This window comes from Microcaecilia unicolor, unplaced genomic scaffold, assembly GCF_901765095.1.
Source record: "Microcaecilia unicolor unplaced genomic scaffold, aMicUni1.1, whole genome shotgun sequence".
In the NCBI taxonomy this organism is placed as follows: Eukaryota; Metazoa; Chordata; class Amphibia; order Gymnophiona; family Siphonopidae; genus Microcaecilia; species Microcaecilia unicolor.
This window is the reverse complement of record NW_021963033.1, coordinates 206,546-232,175: the sequence shown is the minus strand read 5'-3', so window position 1 is coordinate 232,175 and position 25,630 is coordinate 206,546. Positions and strand designations below refer to the sequence as shown.

Genomic DNA, 25,630 nt, shown 5'->3' with positions numbered 1-25,630 from the left:
GATTCCAAAAAATATGGGAACTATGCCCAAGCATTAAACTCAAAACACAAATATGTATATAGAGAAAAAAAAACTATATTACCAGCAAGCAATGTTCTATAATGTTTAGGCACAAAGTACTTTTGAAACTTAAACATACCTTCTGAATCTCTGGTAGACTGGCAGAGTTTATGTACTAACTAGAGTTACACAAATCTCGGAAATTTTACATCTAAGACAGAGGTTTTCCAGTCTTCCTTTTAAAATTTTTTTAAATAGTTCTTGTCTAAAAGAACATATTTCATAAAGTTTGAAAAGACTCCCATGCTTGGGGTATTTCATTGAGTGATCACATATCTCATGACTTTAAACATTATGGGGTCATTTTACTAAGCTGCGGTACAATGTGGGCTTAATTCGGGTTGTACTAAGCCCAGATTGAACATAGAATCTTTAAGGGCTTTTTTCTTGATTTTTATTGCAAGTGGTACGTGCCACAAATTAATGTGGGAGCACTTACTGCCTCCTATTTAGAAGGCTCTAGGTGCTCCCAAGTTAACTCTATATTAGCCAGTTAGCGTGCGCTAATCATAATGCTCTGGCTGGATAAAACGGGAACACCTACTCTCTGCCTATGAAACGCCTCTTCTGAAAAAGATTGTTAAAAATAGGTGACATGTGGGTTAGTGTGTGCAACAGGCAAAATACTACAAAACGCTTTAACACATTCGGAAGCTTGTTAGCATGCACTAACTATGTGTTAAGGACCCCCATGAAACCTAAACTGGACCAAGATGTAGGATTTCTCAGCATGTATATAAAATTCGGTGTTAAAATCCAACCAGACGGATATTTCACAAAATGAGAGAAAGTATCTGAACGATGACGTTGGCTCAGTAATCTGAATAATACATTCAACATACCAAAAACACACATTTGTATGACTATTTTTCCAGTTTAGCCTCATAATCAAAAATCTAATGCTCAGTATTTTGAAAAGTTACTAACAAAGAATACAAAGAATCTCAAACATTTTCAAAACCTATTTCACAAAGGTACCAACATATCAATTCTGAAAAAAAACAAAAAGACCCCATGACCATGTTTTCCTTTTCCAAGGCAATTATAGTATGTATAGTCTGTATACAAATTTTGGTATATGAAATGGAGTCTTGCATTTTTACTCTAGAACAGCCACTTATAAACAGAGTAGATTTTTTGTTTTATGTATAGTACTAGACTTTGAGCCCGTAAAAACGGGCTATTATAGGAAGGGGGGGGTTGAAAGGCCCGCCCCCGCCGCCGAGTTTGCCGCTGCCCCTTCCCCTCCGAATTCGCGCCCCCCCACCCCCCCCCGAGCCATCACCACCCACCTTCCACCCGGCCGGGCCCTCGCTCCGCTATTGAAACAGCGAGGGTCCGGGAACGCAGCACTGAGCTCTGCTGAGCTGCCGACGTCGGCCTTCATTCTTCTTCTCTGCCTGTCCCGCCCTCGTGTGACGTAACGTCGTCGAGGGCGGGACAGAGGCAGAGAAGAAGGAAGGGCGATGTCGGCAGCTCAGCAGAGCTCAGTGCTGCGTTCCCGGACCCTCGCTGTTTCAATAGCGGAGCGAGGGCCCGACCGGGTAGAAGGTGGGTGGCGGCGGCGACTCGGGTGGGGGGAGCGTTAGACGGCGGTGTCCCTCCCTCAGAAATGCGCAGTACAGACCCTCTGTGTTCCGCCCCCCCGTCATCACGTATTGACGTGGGGGCGGGGCAGAGGTCTCTACTGCGCATTTGCGAGTGAGTACGGTCACTCGCCGTTTATAAGTTTGATTAGCAAAACACATGTTTCTTCTCTTGTACAAGCTCTATTACATTCAAATATATTACTCTGAATAATTTTTTAGTGTGCAGACATTAGCGTTTGTTCCACATTGGTGCTGCCATAGGTCCTGGTGCTGCTCTTTCAACAATGATGAACTCATCAGGATTGCCAGAAGCTTCATAGTGGTTTAACAAATCTTGGATTGCATGTTCTTCAATCTGAAGGAGGGATAAAAACAAAACTTTAATACATTGAGGTTATTTACCTAGATAGTTTGGTGGAAGATCTTCCCCCTCAAAGTGACTAAGGGGTCCTTTTAATAAGGTGCACTGAAAAATGTCCTGCTGTAGTGTAGATGCATGTTTGGGCATGTGCAGAATTACTTTTTAGTGCACCTACAAAAAAATGCCCTTTTTTTTTTGCCGAAAACGGACGTGCGGCAAAATGAAAATTGTTGCGCGTCCATTTTGGGTCTGAGACCTTACCGCAAGCCATTCATCTAGCAGTAAGGTTTCATATGATAACCAGGAAGTAATGGTCTACAAGCGTCAAATGCCACTTGATGCACGTAGCTACCACGCGCTAGAAAATAAAAAGTATTTTTCAGACGTGCGTAGCGGACACATGCCAAAATTGAAATTACCGCAAGGGCCACATGGTACCCGGGCGGTAACTCCAATTTGGTGCACGTTGGGCACACGTAGGCGCCAACACGGCTTAGTAAAAGGGTCCCTTAAAAAGGAATTCAAACAGAGAGGGTCAAAGAAATATGTTTAGGTTGGACAAGGACAGTTGTATATGAACATCTAATTTTTACATGTATACATGCCATTTTAACCCACAATTGGCTGCTCGAAGAAAAAGATGGTTAAAAGATAGAAACAGAGTGTAGGGTTAAATGGTCAGTATTCTCAATGGAGAAGGGTAGATAATGGGGTTACCAAGGGGTCTGTGCTGGCACTGCTGCTTTTTAACATATTTATAAATGATCTAGAAATGGGAGTAACTAGTGAGGAAATTACATTTGCTGATGACACAAAGTTATTCAAAGTTGTTAAATCGCAAGATGATTGTGAAAAATTACAAGAAGGCCTTACGAGACTGGGAGTCTAAATGACAGATGACGTTTAATGTGAGCAAGTGCAAAGTGATGCATGTGGGAAAGAGGAACCCGAATTATAGCTACGTAATGCAAGGTTCCACATTAGGAGTCACTGACCAGGAAAGGGATCTAGGTTTCATCGTTGATGATATGTTGAAACCCTCTGCTCAGTGTGCAGCAGCGGCTAAGAAAGCAAATAGAATGTTAGGTATTATTAGGAAAGGAATGGAAAACAAAAATGAGGACGTTATAATGCCTTTGTATCGCTCCATGGTGTGACCGCACCTCGAATATTATGTTCAATTCTGGTCACCACATCTCAAAAAAGATACAGTGGAATTAGAAAAGGTACAGAGAAGGGCAACGAAAATAATAAAGGGGATGGGACGACTTACCTATGAGGAAAGGCTAAAGCGGCTAGGGCTCTTCAGCTTGGAGAAAAGATTGCTGAGAGGAGATATGATGGAGGACTATAAAATAATGAGTGGAGTGGAACGGGTGGATGTGAATTGCTTGTTTACTCTTTCTAAAAATACTAGGACTAGGGGGCACACAATGAAGCCACAAAGTAGTAAATTTTAAACAAATTGGAGAAAATGTTTCTTCACTCAACATGAAATTAAACTCTAGAATTCATTCACAGAGAATGTAGTAAAAACAGCTAGCTTAGCAGGCTTTAAAAAAGGTTTTGATGGCTTTCTAAAGGAAAAGTCCATAGACCATTATTAAAATGGACTTGGGGAAAATCCACTGCTTATTTCTCGGATAAGCAGCATAAAATGTATTGTACTGTTTTGGGATCATGCCAGGTACTTGTGACCTGGACTGGCCACTGTTGGAAACAGGATGCTGGGCTTGATGGACCTTCGGTTTGTCCCAGTATGGCAATACTTATGTACTTATAACTTATTTACCACTCTGTGTTACAGATACTACAGGCTGTGAAAAAGAATCACTTAAAACAGAATGGCAAAAATTTTTCCACAACTATTATTTCAAAAATTGCAACCACACTAGTGGAAAACAGTCCACAAAAAATATATCTCAATCAAAAAAATGAATAATAACTAGAACAGTGGCAGAGGAAAAGAGCTCAGAAGTTGCAAAGAGTTTTCATCCACGAGCACAGACGAGACCCAACGTAACTACTTTTAGCAGTAAATCAATCACAGGTCAGGAAAACCTTTTGCCCCCAACTTTATAACTTTAATCTTGCTGACTATTCTAAAACCTTAGGGCCCTGTTTACTAAGGTGTGTTAGTGTTTTTAGCTTGTGCACAAAATTAGCACGCGCTGTGTAGGTGCCCATAGGAATATTGTGGGCGCCTACACAGCACATGCTAATAGTTAGCACTCGTTAAAAACACTAACGTGGTCTGCTAAACAGGGCCCTTCATTTCAAAACACTGCTACTTTTAAACTCTTCAACTTTCCATTTATATATTTCAAATCTTCATCGATCTGCTTAATAAACTTCAATTAAAAGCAGCGAAGCAGTGACATAAAAGCTGAAATTTTTCAGTAAGCTTATAGCTTAGATATAAGCTAAGTGTTACTGAAAAATTTCAGCTTGTGTGTCAGTCTTTTGCTGCTTCTAATTGAAGTTTATTAAACAGATCAGTGAAGACTTGAAGTATACAAATGGAGAGCTGAAGTGTTTTAATTTCAAAACGCGTTATTACTTTTAGACCTGTGTTCACAAAGGCGCGCTATAGGCGCGTTAGTATTTTTAATGTGTGTCAAATGCTAACGCGCCTATAGGAATGTATTGGTGCGTTAGCGTTTTAACGAGCCTTAACTTTAAAGGAGCACTAAAAACGTTAACGCACCTTAGTAAACATACCCCTTTTAGAATAATCAGCAAGATTAAAGTTATAAAGTTGGTGGCAAGGAGGTTTTTCTGACCTGTGATTTATTTATCGATAAAAGCAGTTATGTTGGGTCACGCCTGTGCTCGTGCACGAAAACTCTTTGCGACTTCTGAGGTCATTTCCTCCTGCCACTGTTCTAGTTATTATTCATTTTTATTTTTGATTGAGATATATATTTTTGTGGACTGTTTTCCACTAGTGTGAAAAAAGAATCACCATTAAAATGCAAAAAAATAAGTCATACAATAAAATCATGTAAATCAATTTAAAAACAAAATTCACAAAAAAATAAAAAATCAAATTACATGTATTTTTAACATTACTCAACCCAGCCCTGAGTTTTATCCAGGCATACCGGGCTTACTGCTCGCTAAACAGGAAATATTGCCGAGTTACCGCAGAAGCCCAGCGGTACTTCCCACCCCTAGCGCACCGTCATATCCAGCGCTATAAAAATATATTTATTTTGTAGTGCCGGAGTGTACCCAGAGTGGTGGTAAGGGTTCACTCCCCCCTTGAAATGGCCGAGTGGCAAGTGCTTGCCGTGCGGCCATTTCCTGCAGGAAAGACAGACTTCTCTTTTACCCGCTGCAGTAAAAGGGAGCCTTGATGCGTGAGAACCACATGCACCGATGCCAGCGCAGGCCCCCTTTTGTCGCAGCTTGATAAAAGGGGTCCTAAACATATTCTGTAAACCACGCCTAGATTTAGGCACGGTTTTATAGAATATGCCTAGCCGGGTTATAGAATATGCTTAGCAGCCATGCCTGCACCTAACTCTAGGTGCATCCATTTACACCAAGTAAAACTTGCACATAGATTTTCGGAACGCCCAAAGTCCGTCCATTCTATGCCCTCTTTATGGTAGCATGCATTAGAATTTACGCGCACCACGTTACACCTAGCAAGTTGTGTGCGTAAATTCTAATGCCAATTAGTATCAATAATTGCTTGTTAAGTGGCAAATATTGGTGCTGATTGGCTTAAGTAGTGAAACTACATGCGGAAATCCAGAATATGACTGGATCTCAACACGCAATTTCGGTCGCATTATATAGAATCCGGGGGATAATGTAGATTATCAAGAGTTCTTATATATCGGTCCAATATCATATGCCACTTATAATAATCAATCATCCTGAACTGGTTTATAAAAAGAGATAGACTGATCAGTATTCTACTAATATAAGTCCTTTAAAGAACAGTAGGCAAGGTGATATAATTCTTAAGTTACTTCCAGTTCTTCAGCTTTGTATGAGGGTCTAGTTCTTGATAGTAAGTTTTTCAAGTCAGAGGGATACAATTCCCTAGATAAACACAGGTATGTATTTGGATTAATTATGAGAGGAATACTTTAATGTTTTAATTGTTTGAACACATTGCTCTTGTTTTGATAGACCACCAACTGCACCCAACGAAGACCCGGTTTCTGCCAAAACATCTAGATAGCGTACTCTTGAATATTCCACTGTTATATGAAGTGATGGCATAGGTGGCAACCAAATGAGAATGGGAGCAGATTCAAATATAAGAAGATGTCACAGGACATATTTTTGAGATGTTTGCGGTGACTTTTTGATTATTTTAAGTGAAGCATGACAGTGGACTAATATATATCTGATTATCCCCAGATTCTTATATATGACATTACTCACGTGCTGTTTGCATGCATTGGTGCACTGATTTTGGTAACCACACTAAATTTGTAGTTTTTTTTTTTTTTTTTTTTTTTACAGATAATGTACTAAGGAGGAATGCAATTAAAAGACCGTTGCCTTTTAGTGAACTATAGCAACTGTTACAGCACTAGTTTAGTGGGACAAATGCTGAATGCTAGAGGCAACTGAATTTATGACCACCTAAACTTCCGGAAATCACTAAAAACCAACCTGTTTAAAAAGGCATACCCTACCGATCTGTTCACAGAACAAATCCCTCCTCTCAGTACCCTTCTCCACCACTGCCAACTCCAGGCTCCGCCCATTCTGCCTCGCCTCACCCTATGCCTGGAACAACCTTCCTGAGCCCTTACGTCAAGCCCCCTGCCTGCCCATCTTCAAGTCTCTGCTTAAAGCCCACCTCTTCAATGCTGCCTTCGGCACCTAACTCTTACCTTCAGGATATCCAGACTGCCCCAATTTGACTGCCCCTATCGAATTGACTACTCACTTGTCCTTTAGATTGTAAGCTCTTTGAGCAGGGCCTGTCCTTTTATGTTAAATTGTACAGCGCTGCGTAACCCTAGTAGCGCTTTAGAAATGTTAAGTAGTAGTAGATCCAACTTAAATCTCTGCAACACAACCAAACTAAAGCACGTAATGGACATAACACAACTCTTCTGTTCTCCGATTCCCTATTGTGGCTGTGCCACATGAACTTGATCTTACCACAATATCACCCTGTATCTGTTCACACCAGAGCCTGCAAAGGCCTCTCCGGTACTATGTAAGCCACACTGAGCCTACAAGTAGGTGGGAAAATGTGGGATACAAATGTAATAAATAAATAAAATATCTTAAAACAATTGGAGAAGTAGTTTTGGGTATTTCAGAAAATTATATTTTGTTATATATTAGTGGTTCTTCCACAGCCAAGCATTCAAACAAAGCAACCTCTATGTCATGTTGAACAACAATCTATACTTCACCCACCTCAGACTGGTTTTCAGACTAATTATAGTACAGAAATTAGTTACTGTCCTCAATAGTGAGCTTCACTCAACCCTCAACAAAGGGGACTCCTTAAAGCTTTCTCCAACATTCGACAAAGTGGCCCACACGCTCTTACTCTCTTGTCTCCAGACCATTGGTCTATCAGGTTCAGTTTTTGATTGGTTTAAATCATATCTTTCAGATCGTACTTTCATTTTAGTTTCAACACCTACAGTTATTTCTGCAGAAGTCCCCTTCTGTTCTGGAGTTCCACAAAGTTCGATTCTTTTTCCCCTATTTTTTTAGTATCTTCAGGAGCCTGCCAGCAACATTAATAAAAGACTAAGATTTTCTTTTTATGTTTTGTTTTTGTTATATTTTTACCCCACGCTTTCCCACTCATGGCAGGCTCAATGCGGCTTCCGTGGGGCAATGGAGAGTTAAGTGACTTGCCCAGAGTCACAAGGAGCTGCCTGTGCCTGAAGTAGGAATCGAACTCAGTTCCTCAGCTCCCCAGGACCAAAGTCCACCACCCTAACCACTAGGCCACTTCTCCACATTCTATTAATCTTTCCAACATCTCCAGTATTTGAGCCTGTAAGTGTCAAAGACTTCAACTAAGGCCTCGTGTAGAACTTGTAGGCCTGGATGCAGGCAAGCACACTGTCAAAGACTTCAAAGGATTGTGTAGAGCTGGTAGGTCTGAATGCGGGCACTGACCATCGAGGCCTGATAAAGCTTTCTCCCAAACAAGTCCAGAATCCTGGCCTCTCTACCTGGGGGAGCCGAGGCATGAGTCCTAGAACTCTTGCCCATTTGAGGGTGGATTCGACTACCAAGGAGTGGTGAGGCAATTGTGCCCTTTCAAATCCACTTTCTTTGGTACAACCTGCACAGAGAGGGGAGATTCCCAGTTATTCATCAATGCAGGATAGGGTGTAATGGAACTGTGACCCCTTCTCCTTGGGAGGAGATTCGTAGTCCAAGACTGATGCTCTCAGCCCTGGACCTCTTCAGTCTCTTACTTAAATGGGATAGCAGATGCCATCTCCTTTACAAAACCTGTGAAAAGGAGACCCTCAGGTGAGGATTTACACCTCTTTTGTGGTGAAGAGGGATCAGAAGAATACCATAGGACTCCTCCTCCAAGTTATGTGGTTTCTCCTCTGACTCCCATGAATGCTCCAGTTCAGACTCCTCAAAATACTCTGGATGGAATGAGTGAGTCTATGCCTGCCTCAGCTCAGTGGGATCCTGTCCACGCCCTGGAGGATGCTGAGCTACAGCCCTACTCTCAAACTCTGGAGAACCTTTCTCACCTGATGTTGAGGGCGGTACCAAATGTGTCAATGTAGAAGTCGATGCCTGTCGAGGCACTGGTGTAGAACTTGGGTCTCAGGAAGGAACTGTGGCTGAGATTCAGCTGGCGAAAGCGCCCTCAATGCCTCAGCGGAGTGTAGCTGAAACATCTGGTACTGCTCATCAAGGATAGGCATCGGCAGAAGCTGGGGAGCTGGTTCAGAGATAGCCTGGAGAAGTGCTCTTGTCAAGCCGGAAGTGGGAACTTGGCCACCCAAAGACTGGAGTGTGGTACTCATGGTGCTGACGCTTCTTGGGTATTGGCAACTCCGATGCCCCAGGGCTCCCAGCACCTCACTTCAAAGTGGACCAATGCTTCTTAGGCTTCCCTCAATGCTCAGCACTGCAGTCCCTCAGTGCCAATGAGGACGTTGAACCCGTATATGTCCTTGGTATCGGGTCCAATGCTGACTGGTCCCGGGGCATGCTATCAGTGCCTCATGTGGAGGGAGGTGGAAACCTCCTCGATAACGGTGCACTCTCAGTCATTAATGCAGTCTGGGCAGCCATTGAGGTCAATGATTCTGGTGCCAATGTCGATGGGCCAGCTTTTGAGGAGCCAAAAAGTTTCTCCTGCTGGATCTGACCTGTGTCCTCAACTGCATTTTTAAACAGAGAGAACAAGAATCAGACTGGTGGTTACGCCCTAGGCACCCAATGCACCAATTGTGCAGGTCCATTTCTGAAATCATCTGATTACACTAGGAACACCTCTTGAAGCCACTGGAGGTCTTCTTAGACATCAAGAAAAAAATAACACCAAAATTAAACTCCTCAATCTTGAAAGTAAAAAAGGGGCACAACTCAAAATTGAGGCTGGTGCTCTGAGGAAAAAGAAAGAAAACTTGAAGGGCCCAAAATAACTAAGATATAACAGGAAAAGGTACAGAAACTAAAATATTGAAGTAAAAGTCATCAAACAAAAAAAAAACGCACTGAGGGGAGATCGCAAAGGTGCGTCCTCCTAGACCTGTGAAGAGACTGATGGACCCACATTCACGCACTGGGCGGGAAGGACGCCGCTGGAACTTTTTTTTTACCTAATACATATTAGGCAACACCCAAAATTGGGATCCATCAGATGATGTCACCCATGTGAGAATACAACTGTCCAGCTTGCCCTTGGAGAATTAAAGTTCTGAATTTTTTTCAGCACGCTTTTAATTCCTCTTTTGGATGATGTCTGTGCAGCGCTACAACCACTTGGTTTAGTTTTGTGTTTTAGAAATTAATTTTCCTATTGTACTTCTTTTGTTGTTGGATTCAATTATGTTCCTTCCTATTTTAATGGAGTTCTATTTCCTTGCTTTACATGTATATTATATTATTTATTGCATTGTGAACTGTTGTGACCGCTAACCAAAATGGTGTTATATCAAAATTTTTTTAAATAAACAAACATTTAAGACCCTTGATAGTTTATTCCCTAAATTTGGTTTTTAATGTCATTCGTTGGAGCAAGTATTTTGTCTTTTTTGCATTAATCGTTAATACAGTTCATTACAGCAGTCTGTCCTGGGGGCAGTTGTCACTTGTATTACTGTGAGAAAATGTTCTCTAGATTAAAACAAAAACAAATGGCAAATGTCTTAACATCTTTCCCTCAAGGGGCCTGTGTTGAATTCATGTACATTTTGTATACTAAAAGCTGCAAAGGATGTTTGTTTCCCTTTTTTGTTGAGAATGGTTACTTCTATTTTGGGACAGGAAGTAATCAGACTGTGCTGAAGACAGCTTGAGTTTGGCAGCTGTTAAAATGGGAAAAGCATGGATGAAAAAGATACTGTTAACTATTATTCAGTTTTTAAGTTATCTACTTAACTTAAAAACTGAATAATAGTTAACAGTATCTTTTTCATCCATGCTTTTCCCATTTTAACAGCTGCCAAACTCAAGCTGTCTTCAGCACAGTCTGATTACTTCCTGTCCCAAAATAGAAGTAACCATTCTCAACAAAAAAGGGAAACAAACATCCTTTGCAGCTTTTAGTATACAAAATGTACATGAATTCAACACAGGCCCCTTGAGGGAAAGATCTACTTGACTGAAGTTAAAGAAATTTAACAGATTTTCTGGAGGATACCAGACTTATGATCCTTATCAGGGAGGTTGTAGAAGAGGTGATAGCACAAAGCCATTAATATCTGCAGTTGAATATTTCAGCTGTATTTCATACAATCATACATTTTTGTTTGATTGTATCAGATCGGTTTGTCAGAGGCTGTTTTTTCTTGCAGTAAAACTTTTTGTTGGCGGGGAACAAAAGGTATTTGCTTGTAAGACGGAGTCTGCCTGGAAAGCACTTGTTTCATGAGTTCCGCAAGGCTCCTCACTCTCAGCAATGTATATAGAGGTTGATATTTAGGCTGACTAGATATTCAGTGCCAGGCCATGACCTGAAAATTATGCAGGTGCTGGCCAATATTCAGTACCAGTACTCAGACAGTTAACTCGGCAAAGATAGGACTGCCTTTTGTGCAGTCCTATCTATCTACTTAGCTATGTGGGCACCGGCATTCACTATGGCCATGCCTGCAAAACCGCTGGCTCCTCCCGGCTCCACCAAAAAAACTGCTGCACATTAACTGGGTAATGCTACAGAAGTCAGAGCCAATACTCAGTGGCACTGCCTGAAAGTGCCATTGAATATGGTGGTTGGGACACTGAGCACGATTTAACTGGGGTCACGTCCTGGGTGGGTTCTTCATTGATGCATCATTTTTTCTGCATCTCCATGGGGTCACACAATTTTATTTAGCCACTATCGTGGGGTCACGGCCACAAAAAAATTGATAAGTACTGGTCTAGTGGTTAGAGCACCCGGCTGACACCAGGGAAGACAGATTCAAATCTCATTGCTGTTTCTTGTAATCTTGGGCAAGTCACTTAACCCTCCACTGCCTCAGATACAAAATTAGGAAAATACTTATTGTATCTGATCATAACTCAGTTTGAGCTACTACTGCAAACAAATAAATACATTTAAATGTGACTGAAGAGAAGGTGAGAGACAATTAAAGGGGGCAGGTCTTTACACCAAGACAAGGTGGACAAGGGGAAGGTAAAAGCAGGAATGGGAACCTCCATATGAAAGAAACTGGAAGTAGAGAGGGGATGAGTAACAGGGAAGGGAGTGGGGATTGGTGAGGGAATAAGAGGTGGAGAAAGGTAAATGAGGCTGAGGAGGGGGTCCAGGGGAATAAGTACATATGGTGAAAATGGGAAATCAAAAATGGGTGAAATACAACAGAGAGGAAATAGGAGGTTGCGAAAGGAATGAGAGAGGGATAGGGAATGGAAGGACTACAGAGTCAGTCCAGAGGGTGGCTACTAAGATAATCACTGGTCTTTGTCATATAGTGTGATCTCAATAAGTATACTTTGGAAGACAGGTAGGAGAGGGGAGATAGGATTTAAAAAAAAAAAAATTTAAATACCTCCATGGCATAAATGCATAGGAGGTAAGTCTCTTTCAAATGAAAGGAAGGTCTGGAATGACAGGGCACAGGATGAAGGTGAAAGGGGCCACACAGGAGTAACCTAGGGAAATACTTCTTCACAGAAAGGGTGGTGAATTCGTGGAATAGCCTCCCGATGGAAGTGGTGAAAACAAAGACTATATCTGAATTCAAAAAAGCTTGGGACAAGTACTTAGGATCTCTAAGAGAGATAAAGAGATAGCAGATGTTATGGATGGGCAGACTGGATAGGCCAAATGGTCTTTATCTGCCTTCATTTTCTGTTTCTGTGTAAATGGAAAGCTGGTAAGTAGCTGAAAGATGAAAAAAACAGAGTGTGAACACTGGGGCATGGAGAAGGAGGAATCAAGTTAAACTACAGGTAGATAAAAAGGCAAATGAGAGAAAAAACAAAACAGAAGATCATTGTTAGCAGCATCAAGGAAGATGACAGTGGGAAGAAACAGAAAATGGAAATGAGACTCTGAAGAAGCACTTAAGGGAACATCAACAACAGAAAGTTGTACAGAGAGACCAGGTCCAACCCAAGTGGAAAAGTCAGACAGATATAAAAAAAATATTTTCAGTTTTTAGGGAAGGAAATATGTTAGCTCTGAAAATGTTTATTTCTTATGTCTTTATATTTTGTTCAGTAAAGGAAGAAATGCATTTCTGTTTCTTTCGTCAGTGTTTCCATTGCTCATAGAGTGTGGTTACCTGGATCTTCCATTTCTTCTTTTGTTTGCTTATTTGTTTCTAATGTGTAGTATCTTATTCTTTACTAGGGGACAGTTTATGTTTTCAATGTGTAAATGAGGAGAGAGATTCCGACAACAGTAGGTTCTGTGTAGGAATATGTAGCAGTTTGGCTTGCTTTTTCTCAGCTGGAGGTGCATTGGTGCTTTAGAATATACATACTCTTGAGTTTTCATAGATAGGGTTGGTGCAGTTTGAGTTCTCGGACCTAGTGCTTGAATAGGAAGCTGCCGAGTGTTCATTTATAGAGTTTGCATTAATTCACACAGTGTCTGGCAATGGATGGAGTCTGTGTTGTTACTGATGTGTCATTAGAATTTGAAGAATCTCTTGAACTGGTCCAAACAAGCAAGTCAATAACAATTACCAAAAGAACACTCCTAGCGCTAATTATAATTCTCTAAAATGCTAAGTAATGTGAAGAGGGATAAAGAACTTCTATATAAAAACCTGTGAGACATGAGTTGAGATTGGCAACAAGATTTTAAAGGGGACCGACTCCCTGAAGTAGTTACAACGAAATACAGACCATGTTGTCCCTACTATTTTTTTTTTTGTTACATTTGTACCCCGCGCTTTCCCACTCATGGCAGGCTCAATGTAGTAGGCAATGGAGGGTTAAGTGACTTGCCCAGAGTCACAAGGAGCTGCCTGTGCTGGGAATCAAACTCAGTTCCTCAGGACCAAAGTCCACCACCCTAACCACTAGGCCACTCCTCCACTTATTTAGATTTCTTACTAAATAAGTAAATAATTATAATGGTTTTTATCTATTAGACATATAATAAATTTAAGGAGATTGTTGTAATTGGTGCAAGTGACCCAATGAAGAGTGAGGTGAGTCATGAGCTGAAAGAAATTGCTCATGTGAAGTAAGCCACCACTGAGGGCCATACAGAAGTTCTTCATCCCTTTTCACATTGCTGAGCATTTTTGAAAATTATAAATAGCACTGGGAGAGTTCTTTTGGAGACTATTTTTTTTTTTTAATAAAGTTGTACTTTATAATTCTGCTCTGTACTCATTTTGGGGAGTTTTATGATACACACTGATTCTGAGGTGGGAACTAGGACGCTGAGTTGGTTTGGGGGGGGGGGGGGGGGGGGAGTGGTGCACAGCTTAGGCCTCCTTAACCAAAAAGTATTCCACTTCCCCTGCATGGAAATACCTGCTAACAAATGGGGATATCTTTTTAATGGGTTAACTTTTTCACTTTTATAAAACATTTTTACTAGACCACAGTTATTTTTGTGAAGCTATGACTACACAACGGCACACAGTTAAATGTTTCAAAAATAAATTAAATACGTGAAAGAGTCAAAATCATTTTGACAATTCAACAGTGCGGTCCTATATATCTCTACCTGGATCAAAGCCAAGGGTTTTTCTCTGCTCCTGATAAGTGCGGCCTCTTGCTGTAACTCTTCTTCCACAATAGCTGCAAAAGTGACAGGCACTACTGGTGGTGTTGAAATCAGTGATGTTGATAGCCAAGGGCTGTAAGGAAATACATTACTGTAAGTCCTCAAACACCATCCTTAAATAAGATCTGTACATACAGAAGAAAGATTTCATAGTACCCTTATTAAATATAGAAGTTACCCTTACTTTTGAATGTCTGCTTGTGGTAAGGCCAAGGTACGGTCACCTTCCAGGCTAGATGGTAATCTGAAAGTCCAATATCAAAAGCAGAATATTAAGACCATTTCTAATCAAATGCATAGAAGGAAATTTTCAAAACTGTGCATTCTGATGCAAAGTCTGTGAGTACTGAAAACTGGTTTTGTTTCAGTTCTCAAATTAAAAGTGCCTGAATACCTTCCTTTAGAAACTGCTGTAGAAAAGTACCCCTTCTCCACCTGCTTTTTTTTTTTTTTTAATTTCTGTAGGCACAATTTCCATGAAAAACAATACATAGTTTTCAAAATGCAAAACCAAGTGTGCTACTTCCTCTCCTGGTCTTGCCCTGCCCTTGGAACACTTCCATGAAAATGTGGGTAAAAGCATACTTGTCGTTAGAAGGAACAACACAAGTGCTTTTACCTGCATACGGGATAGGTAATTTTCGAAAGCCCTAACTTCTGTACTCATGGAGGTTACTTGTATATCAGGGTGCTTAGGCTGAGGCCAAATAGGCACTATTTTACAAAGACATGGGCACTTATGAGGTGTATTTTCAAAGCACATAGACTTACAAAGTTACAAAGAGGGGCATAATTCAAGTACGGAATATAGGCATTTTCAAAACAGAAAAACAACTTTTTTCCCCTGAAAATGGCTATTTGTTAGATGTTTTTGTGCTCTGTGCATTTATCTTTTTGGACCATTAAAAAAACACTTCAAAATTATCCAAGTGAAAAATGCACAAAACCAAGCTGGCATTCTTAGTAGACTGGCCACACAGACATCCCAGGAGAGCAATGGGGAATCTTAGGGGACACTGCAGTTGACTTCAAATAAATGCTCCCAGGTACACATCTCACCGTTGCTCCCTTATCATGTCTGCTGAGCCTCTCAAAACCCACTACCCCCAACTGTACACCACTACAATAGCCCTTAGGGGTGCGGGGTGCACCTATATGTGGGTACAGTGGGTTTCTGGTGAGTTTTGGAGGGCTCTCAGTTTCCACTACAAGTGTAACAGGTAGGGGTGGGTATATGCTTGGGTTCATTTGTCTGAAGTGCACTGCACCCACCATTAGACTACTCCAGGGACCTGGTTATAACATCTGAGGCTGGCAAGTAATGTTTTTAATCACATTTTTGGGGCATAGGAGGGGGTTAATGACCACTTGGGGAATAAGGGGAGGTCATCCCTGATTCCCTCCAGTGGTTATCTGGTCATTTAGGCTTATTTGTTAATAAAATAGGTGTAGAACAAAATGTCCAACTTACAGCCCTGGATGTCTCTGTTTTGTTCCGTTATGGCAGAAAACATTCAAGTGCTAGGAATGCCCAGATCCCACCCTTAATACACTCCTGACACGCCCCCTTGTGATTTGAACGTACTTCTGACGGACTTCATAGAAAAACTTATAAAAACATTGGTTCTGAAAATACAATTTGGACATTTTTGTAAGAAAAACGTTCAAATGCAGATTTATGGCACTTTTTGGACGTATTTCTCTTTTGAAAACGAGCCCCACAGTAACCTATGGAATGTTGTAAGTCTAAATACTTTGAAAATGAGCCCCTGTGTGTCTTTAAAAAACACTAATATACATGGCAGAAATTGTGCTTTGATGAAACATTACACCTGGCACAAGAGCAGGTATAAATGTTTGTGAATGATGGGCTCCTTTTACTAAGGTGCACTAACAATTAGCGCACCCTAAATGCTAAGATGCCAATAGGAATAAAATGGGCTTCTTAGCATTTAGTACACCTTAGCAAAAGGAGCCCAAAGCTTGCAAGAGTGCGTGTTGATTAAAGTATTTTATAAACATGTGCATTTGCAAACTCTGCCCATGCTTTGACTCAACTGTGCCCATCTATGCCTACTGGAATAGTATGCACCTTCTTGACAGGGCGTGTACATTTGTATTTTGTAAAGGTCATATATGTGCGAAAAAAGGCTCATAATGGTTAGTTACATCATACTGTTCGTTTGAGCTTGTGGAGAACTGCAGAACTGCTTGACATGAAAACCTTGGACACATTTCAAAATGAGTAACAGTTTGTGAAGCTCCTGTTCAACACATAGCTCAAGATCGTTGACAGAATGAAGTTGTTAGGTTTAGTATGATATTGGGGTCCTTTTACTAAGGTGCGCCAAAAAATGGCCCGCGCTGGTGTAGACGCGTGTATTGGATGCACGCAGGTACATCTAGTAGCGCTTTAGAAATGATAAGAAGTAGTAAGTAGTAGAAGTATTTTCCTGAAAATGGACATGTGGCAAAATAAAAATTGGCGCGCATCCATTTTGGGCCTGAGACCTTACTGCCACCCACTGACCTAGCGGTAAAGTCTCACGCGCTAACCAGGCAGTAGTGGTCTACACACATACAATGCCGATTACCACCCGGTTAGCGCTGTGTGCCATAAAATTGCCGGCGCGTCTAGTGGACGCGCGTAAAAAATGAAATGACCGCCCAGGCTTTACAGTAGCCCAAAATTGACGCATGTAGGACCCGCATACGTGCCTAAGTAAAAGGGCCCCATTAATGGTAGCGGCATTTCATACATCAAGAATGATTTTACCTTAAGAAATTCTGACAAGAAAGTGAAGCCAACCTCAATTACAAACATCAGTCCTCTCACTATAGGTTTCTGTTATCTTTCACTATAGGTTTCTGTTATCTTTCCCACTTCAGGAAAAGAAGTGAGAGTGACACAGACCAGTACTGAAGAAAAGCAAAAATATGATCCAAAAAAGGTCCAAATAAAATAGTTTCCAAATCTATTGGTAACATACTGATTCTAAGTATGGTATACAAGTGCCTATTTCTGAAGAATTTCACATGAAATCTATTTTTTCTGCTATAGAAAGGTAGAAGATTTGTATACACTACATATTATTTAAATTGTGATAAACAAAGAGAGACTGAGGGAAGAAAAAAAAAATAACACTTAAGGCACAGATATTTCATGTTGTACTGCAGTCAATGCAACAAACTGCCATTTACATGCAGGTCTTCACAGCCACAAAAGATACTGCCTGTCTAAAGACCAAAAGGATTATAAAGGGTGCATATCTATGGTCTTTCAAGCTGGAAGGACTCTAAAAAATTATATTATTTCCAGGGCTCTCATTCTCAGATCCAATCCTCAATGATAAACAAAACTACCTATTCCTAGACTGCATACTTTCAAATACATTTGAAGAACATTCATTGTGGATATTCCAAAACTCAGGCCTGTTCACATCCCTCATTAACAAATCACAAGAAGACAGAGGAAAATTAGAGAATGTAGAAAGCTTACAAATTAAGGCAATTTATCAGTTTGGAAAAACAAACCTGTATGTACAACCAAACGTGTCAATACTTTACTGTAGGAGTACAAAAGTCAATATAACAGTTGTTTCCTCCTCAAGATGCAATTACTTTTAATGCCACAGCACTCTCTAGTGATCACTTTAATCCACACACGGAATAATGATTTAGGAAATTACATTTTAAGCTTTTTTTTGTGGGTTTTTACAAGAGGATAGCAAAGGGGGGGAAATGAACAGTGAAAGTAGTTTTGACTGAAATTGTTATTACAAGTTAATACTCCAGTAAGAGCAACTGGAGGCCTACAATAAATCACCAACATTGTCAGGCACCAAAATAATTATTTTCAAAAGTTGCTTTTGTGTCTGCTCACAAAATAGGCTTTGAAAATGTATTGTTGAATTTTTTCTTTTTAATGAAATGCTTGTTTTATTTTATTTTTTTACAGCCCCAAACAATATATAGGAAATATAGGTATACCGTGATAGGGATGCAATGAAAGCTTAAATGCTTGGTATACAACAGGTAAACACATTGTCCTTCCCCAGTGTCTAGCAATCTTAATTGGAAGGAAGACAGTGAAATAATAACACGTCACAGCATAGATAAAGGGAAGAATTTTTTGAAGACTAGTGGAAAGCATAAGGGAGGAGCCAGCTGTCTTGGTACATGTGGGATCCGATGACAGAAGGTGTGGGAAGAGAGGTCCTTAGACTTTTCAGTAGAAAGCTGAAATCCAGAACCGCCAGGGTAGCATGCTCAGAAATGTTTCCTGTTCCATTACAGAAGACCCTAGAGCAAGGGTAGGCAATTCTGGTCCTTGAGAGCCCTAGGCAGGTCGGATTTTCAGGATATCCACAATGAATATGCAGGAGATAGATCTGCATACCAAGGAGGTAGTGCATGCAAATCTATCTCGAGCATATTCACTACAGATACTCTGAAAACCTGAACTGCTTGGGGCTCTCGAGGACTGGAATTGCTCACCCCTGCCTTAGAGGCAGGCAGAGCTCTCGAGTGTCAATGTGTGGATAAATGATGATGCAAGAGAGGGAGATTTAGATTTACTAGAAAATGGGTGACATTTTGGGGAAAGGGGAAACTACTACAAAAGGCCAGGCTCCAACCTAACCAGCATGGAGCCAGGCAGTTGGCACAAACATTCAAAAAAGAGATATAGCAGCTTTTAAACCAAATTTTTTTTTTTTGGGGTGGGGGGGAGGACAGTCACTCAGAAATACATGATTCAAAGTAAAATATCTTCAAAAGATACTGGCAAAATGAAGACAGACTCTGTCCATGTGCATGCCTACCTGTCTAATTTATGCTATGTAAAATATGTGCATATTTATAGAATAGCGCTTAGGTTGAATTTTAGTATTTGACATAAATACTAATCATTTGAGTGTGTAATTGCCATGCAGTTGTTAGCGCCTACTCAACAGAATAACCTCCTGTTTCTGTGGCTGTGTCAGACAAAAGTTACTTTCACAATTTTCTCAGGCTCCTTGAGGCCATCAAAAGTGACTAGGTGTGCCGTTCTATTCTATCTAGGCTACCCATGTACTGGGTGTGGTATATTTACTGTGTTGTAACTTAACACACACACACACACACACACACAAAAAAACCGCCAAAACTCACACATTAGACAATAGAGAGAAACTTTCAGTCTATCTCTGATTAAATCACAATGTTTGGAGAAAGTAATGCGAAGTAATGGAGAAGCAGGTACTAGATGGCATCATCAAGAAATCTAGAGCCAGCAGCAATAGTGGAGATAATCTGCAAGGTGGGTATTAGAACCCCTTTAATCTACCATGTCCCGCAAAAAGAAAGATTTTAAGAGGACAGCATTAACAGCTGCAAAATCCAATGAAAATAAATACCAGTGGCCTGCTCCTATGTATGCACAAGAACAAAAGAAGGCAAAGTCAGTGCAGAGTCAGGAGCCATGTCGAGGGGTGGGCAGGAGGCCAACAGCAAGGAAAGCCAGAAGAGCACAATAGCACATGAACCCTGTTCACTGGTGAGAAGTGTATAATAAATCTATGTAAGCCACATTGAGCCTGCAAATAGGTGGGGGAATGTGGGATACAAATGCAATAAATAAATAAAATAAATAAGGCAGGTGCTAATAGACACAGAATTTGATAAATCATCATGCAAGAGATTTCCAGAATCCAGAGACACTGAAAGATTAGTAGCTGAGAAGAATTTGGAAGAACTAGTTGATAACATGACAGGTGATGAGGAGGTTGGAAGTGATATTCCCCAAGAAAAAGTAGGTAGTGCAAAGTGTGTGAGAGGCACCTGATCTTTCATCTTCAGGTTTGCCCTAAACCTTAATTCCAGCAGCAGCAGCAGCCCCCAAGGATGCAGACAGGGGATCCTATAAAAGATCAGAGGTAAGGAGGTATTTTACAGCACTTGAAGGTCAGCACTAAGTGAACGCATTTATTGTCAGAAGTATTTTCAAAAATTCTTAATTCATATGTTCAAATCATTAAAAAGCAAGTAACTTCTCAATTCAACAGCATCAATTTATAGGGGGTCCTCCGAAACAGCAACTTTCAAATGAGCGGTAATTTAACTCACTACCGCTTGCATCACCATTGGTCTCCCCAGTTTCTTTTTCAATTTTTTTCAAAAATCTTTCTGATAATTTTTATGTGAAATACTCATAACTTGCATATATTGTGCAAAATCTATTTTCAAAGTAAATCACTTAAGAAAGCATTTTTCAATCTAAGATTCCTCGGACCAGTCGCCAAGTGGTAGTGAGATAAATTACTGCTCACTTGAAAGTTCCGTTTTTGAGAAGTTATTTGCTTTCAAATGATTTGAGAATATGATTAACAATTTTTGAAAATACTTTAAACTGCTCAGTTTATGTGGTTGATTGTGTATTTGTGTATTCGTGACCCTGCACTTTGTCTTTACTGAGAAAAATGTTGGGGGTCATACTCACATCAGAAACCACCACATTTGACAGTGATGGTTCACAGCAACTTAAGCAAATCAGTGTAAATCTAGAATATGCAATAAAGAAACTGACAATTTAACGAATAACAAATCACCAGGACTGGAATATTTCATGAGTTCTGAAAGAGTTCAAACACAGATCTGCACAAAGAGACTTAGTGGGGAAGTTATCAAAGTGGCTATGACTAAGATAGGTTATTTTACCAGGAACTTGTGGCATTTTAGCACAGGTCCCATTTTACGCAATATGACCTAGTTAATAATAATCCAGGTTAACAGTAAAATAACCCTGTCTTAAACGGTAGACCATGTTGATAACTTCCTCCCTAAATGATTTGATCCTCCCTCTTGTACATAAAGATCATACAGGTTTTATGAGGGATAGAAATTCAGCTAATAATGTCTGAAGGGTCCTGGGAATAAATGAATATTGTTCTAGAGATGAATGTGATCGAGTGACCTTCTTAGCATTAGATGCTGAGAGGAGTATTTGATAAAGTGGAGTGGGCCTACCTGTTGGAGATCTTTGAGACATATAATTGTGGCCTGGGGCTTTTGATGATAAATAAAGTTCTCTATAAAAACCCTACTGCCAGAATCAGGATTAATGATGGGCTATCCTCAGAATTTACTCTGGGAAAAGGTTATAAGACAGGACTGGCCCCTATCGCCCCTCGTTTGCCTTGTCTTTGGAACTCTTCACTCAAGCCACAGATTCAAATGAAAAGATTGCGGGGATTACATTGAGGGCAGAAGAAACATAAAATGGCCTTGTATATGAATGAAGCCTTGCTGTTCTTCTGGCACCCAGAAAGATCCTTAGCAGAGTTCCCGAAAGTTAATTAAATACATAGTATGATTTCAAGCTATAAACCTGAATGAAAGCAAATTAATTGCTCTGCCTGTTAACCTTCTATTAGCAGGGTAGGAGGAGATGGCAATTTGATTAAGTTTCCCCTTCCAATGGAAAAGAAATAGCATAACTCATTTAGGGGTTGACTGTACCAACTGATATACAAACCCTTTACAATTGCATTACCCACCTTAGTACATAAGTATTGCCATACTGGGAAAGACCAAAGGTTCATAAAGCCCAGCATCCTGTTTCTAACAGTGGCCAATCCAGATCACCTGGCAAGATCCCAAAAAAGTACAAAACATTTTATACTGCTTATCTCAGGAATAGTGGATTTTCCCCAAGTCCATTTAATAACGGTCTACGGACTTTTCCTTTAGGAAGCCGTCCAACCCTTTTTTAAACTCCGCTAAGCTAACCGACTTTACTACAGTCTCTGGCAACGAATTCCAGAGTTTAATTACACGTTGAGTGAAGAAAAATTTTCTCCGATTCATTTTAAATTTACTACATTGTAGCTTCATCACATGCCCCCTAGTCCTAGTATTTTTGAAAAGTGTGAACAGATGCTTCACATCTACCCGTTCAACTCCACTCATTATTTTATAGACCTCTATCATATGTTCCCTCAGCCACCTTTTCTCTAAGCTGAAGAGCCCTAGCCACTTTAGCCTTTCCTCATAGGGAAGTTGTCCCATCCCCTTTATCATTTTCGTCGCCCTTCTCTGCACCTTTTCTAATTCCACTATATCTTTTTTGAGATACGGCGACCAGAATTGAACACAATATTCGAGGTGCGGTCACACCATGGAGCAGTACAAAGGCATTATAACCCTACAGTTGCCTTTTGCAGCATAGACACCACAACCTCAGAAGCTTCTTCACCCACTCAAACTGAATCACTCACAGTATGCTGCTGCTTTTGTTCATTTCCAATTAGAGCACAGCTGTTCTGGGGAAAAGAGGCTGTAACCAGGGATTCCTCCAGAAGAGAGTACTGCACACACTCCGGCTGGGGTAAGTCTTCTGGGTTATAGTGGCGCTGAACTTCTGCAGGCCTCAGGGAAGCCCTGCTTGCACTGTTGCCAGAAGCAAGCTCCACCGGCTAGGCTGAAGAGAACATCACCACTGAACCAGTGGGAGTCCAAAAACCAAATATAAATCAAATAACTAAACACAAAACCAGAAAATCTACAGAAAAGAGTTCATCTCAAAAGGATCACAATGTAGCTTAACCCTGAAAACTGAAAATTGTAGAGAAAAAAAGACCTCAGAATTCACGGATGAAAACTACCACCGTAACAACCAAGTACTATAGGTGGGATCAACTATAATCATTGGTCAGGAAAAAAAAACTCCACCAAAAAATCATCAGTAAAATGCTCTTGTTTCAACCTCATCATTAAGAGCTAAAAATCATATGGGAAAAATAAGCAAACAATAGGATCCTTAACTGTATTGAAACAAATACATATTTCAGAATATTGTTCCCTGAGGTCTGAAAACCATCCACTGTAGCTTGATTCATAGTTTGGGTTGACACAGGCGCCAAAGGGACCTGATGAGTTCTCCCCTTCCTCTTCCCAATCTATATAAAGAGCCCAAGCGACTAAGACACACAACTCCACGGAAGAGGTACCCTGCTAGAGAGTGTGTTCATGCTGCCAATTTGGCTTTGTATCAGCCACCTAAATAAGCAGCTCATTTTCAGTCAAAAGCTGGGGTACCGAGGTCAAACTGAAACCGAGCTTAATTTAGCAGGCCAAAATTTGGCTGTCAGCCATTCAGTGCCCTTTAAAGATTGTTTCTTCAGCAGATGATCCCTCCCAAAAGAATATGTTTTTAAACTTTTCAGTATTAGAAATTAAAATAATGTAGGTTTGTAAATGTGTACAACATAACATCTTACCTAACAGACGTTTGAGGGGTTCCATTTTCTCCACTTTGAGAACACATTTGTCTAATACCATTGCCAGGAGAAGAACTCAAGCTGAAAGATTTCTTTTCCAATAAGAGGTCCCGGAATGACTTGGGGAAAGCAGAATACGAAGAACCAGCCCTAAAAACATAATATATTTTCAGGTTTATATTTTGCATATTAACCAGTGCTCAGTCATCAGTTAATATTTTACAGTAAATAACGTACTAAAAATTCTACTGCAAGAAGCATTTAAAGTTAACCAGACTGAAATGTGAGATGACTGGATCTGGCAGGAAAATATAGGCCTATTATCTTCTTCTAAAATAAAAAACAAAACAAACCCCCAAAAGAAAACATCACCACAGAGCTCCTTTTGTATACGTATGGATTTAGCTCACACCTTTTTCTCAGTAGTTCGAGGTGAATTACATTTATGTACAGTAGACATTTTCTGGAGGGCTTACAATCTAAGGGTGCCAAGGCCTTTTATGCAGTGTTACAGCATGAAAACAGTGTTAAAGGATTTTGTGGTTTTTGCTTGTTAGCTGTAGTAATCTGTGTGTTACTTATTTTTTAAAAATATATTTGGAGGGGGTGTGTGATAAGCAGAGAGTGGGTGGGCTAACTGAATAACACAGAGTTATCGTGGGAGTACCTAGTGCCTCCTAAATAGCAGGCAGTAAGCGCATCCATGTTAATTGTATGCACTTGCAGCATGCTACAACATTAGTACACAACCTGCATTAAAATGTTTTTAAAAATCCTCCCATAAGGATAGCTAAACGAATGTGAAAAGGAATGCCAAATACATTCTAAACAAATCTTCATACGAGTTGGAACAACAAGCAAATGCTGCTGGGAAGAATACAGAGATCAGAGTGGTCTGTATATAGTGAGCACCATTGGAGCCAACTCTGTGGATGCTGTGGGTGCTTGAGCACCCCCAATATTGAGAAAATTCCTTGTACGTGTCGAAGGAGGGGTTATTTTCATTGGGCTTAGCACTCCCAATAATTTTGAAAAGTTGGCTCCTAGGGTGAGCACATTATATAAAAATGAGGGTCGACCAGTATAAAATCCTTTTGTGGACCACTCTGCTCTATCTCAGCAGCTAGAGCAGTCCAGTAAGTCTAAATAAACTATAAACTATATCAGCTCATAAGGTTTTCTAAATGAGATGCGGAAATGTACTGGTAACCAAAGCTCCTGGAATAGCAATGTGGAAACTATCATGCTTTATAGCCCCATAAAGCATTTATAGAGGCATTTTGTACTATCTTAAGTCTGTTAAGTTGTATCTGAGGTAGGCCATGCAAAAGGGAATTACAATTAGTCTGTTTGGGACAAAATAAGAGCAAAGCAAAAGGCACAAAGCCTTCCTATCTACCATGGAATGAATTGCTCTTAATTATCTCAGAATAAAAAATGACTTTCTAACTATATCAGAAATGTGTGAAGAAAATGACAAATGGCTGTCAAAGACAACCTAAGAATTTTAATTATATCTGCACTAGAGACAGAGACAGTACAAATAGAAGGTATTGGTATAGGTAACAGAATAAGAGCTATTGAAAAAAAAAACAAATTCTCTTTTGATAAGTTATTCACAAAAGCTGCTTGTAGAATGAAATCTTGTTTGCAACAAACTATCTCTTTGGATTAATACTAACCGCCCTGCTTTAATATTTTCAAAGACTGAGCTTATGTTGTTGGTCAATTGGTACCGACCAATCTCAATACTGATCTTTCAGGAAAATCAGACTATGATTACTCAGTGGGTTTGAAGTTTAGGTGCTGTTTTAGACATGATGTTGTCTATGAAGGATCAATTTTCTGCTGCGATACAATCATTATTTTATTATAGTTTACAGTTTTATTAAATTTAACATACAGCATTACATAATACTATATAAAAGCAGTTTACAATAAAATTATATATAAAAACAAAACA

General features: G+C 40.2%; 1 protein-coding gene across 1 annotated transcript in view; it reads right to left on the bottom strand.

The window, feature by feature from the left end:
- Window positions 1-1,853: 1,853 nt before the first annotated feature.
- Window positions 1,854-25,630, bottom strand: part of IBTK (inhibitor of Bruton tyrosine kinase) — a 183,793-nt gene continuing 160,016 nt past the window's right edge. Inside the window, 4 exon segments of the mRNA XM_030188611.1 lie at window positions 1,854-2,004; window positions 14,348-14,480; window positions 14,592-14,651; window positions 23,668-23,817. Of these exon segments, the coding sequence (XP_030044471.1) occupies window positions 1,879-2,004; window positions 14,348-14,480; window positions 14,592-14,651; window positions 23,668-23,817 (469 nt within the window). The 3' untranslated portion in view covers window positions 1,854-1,878.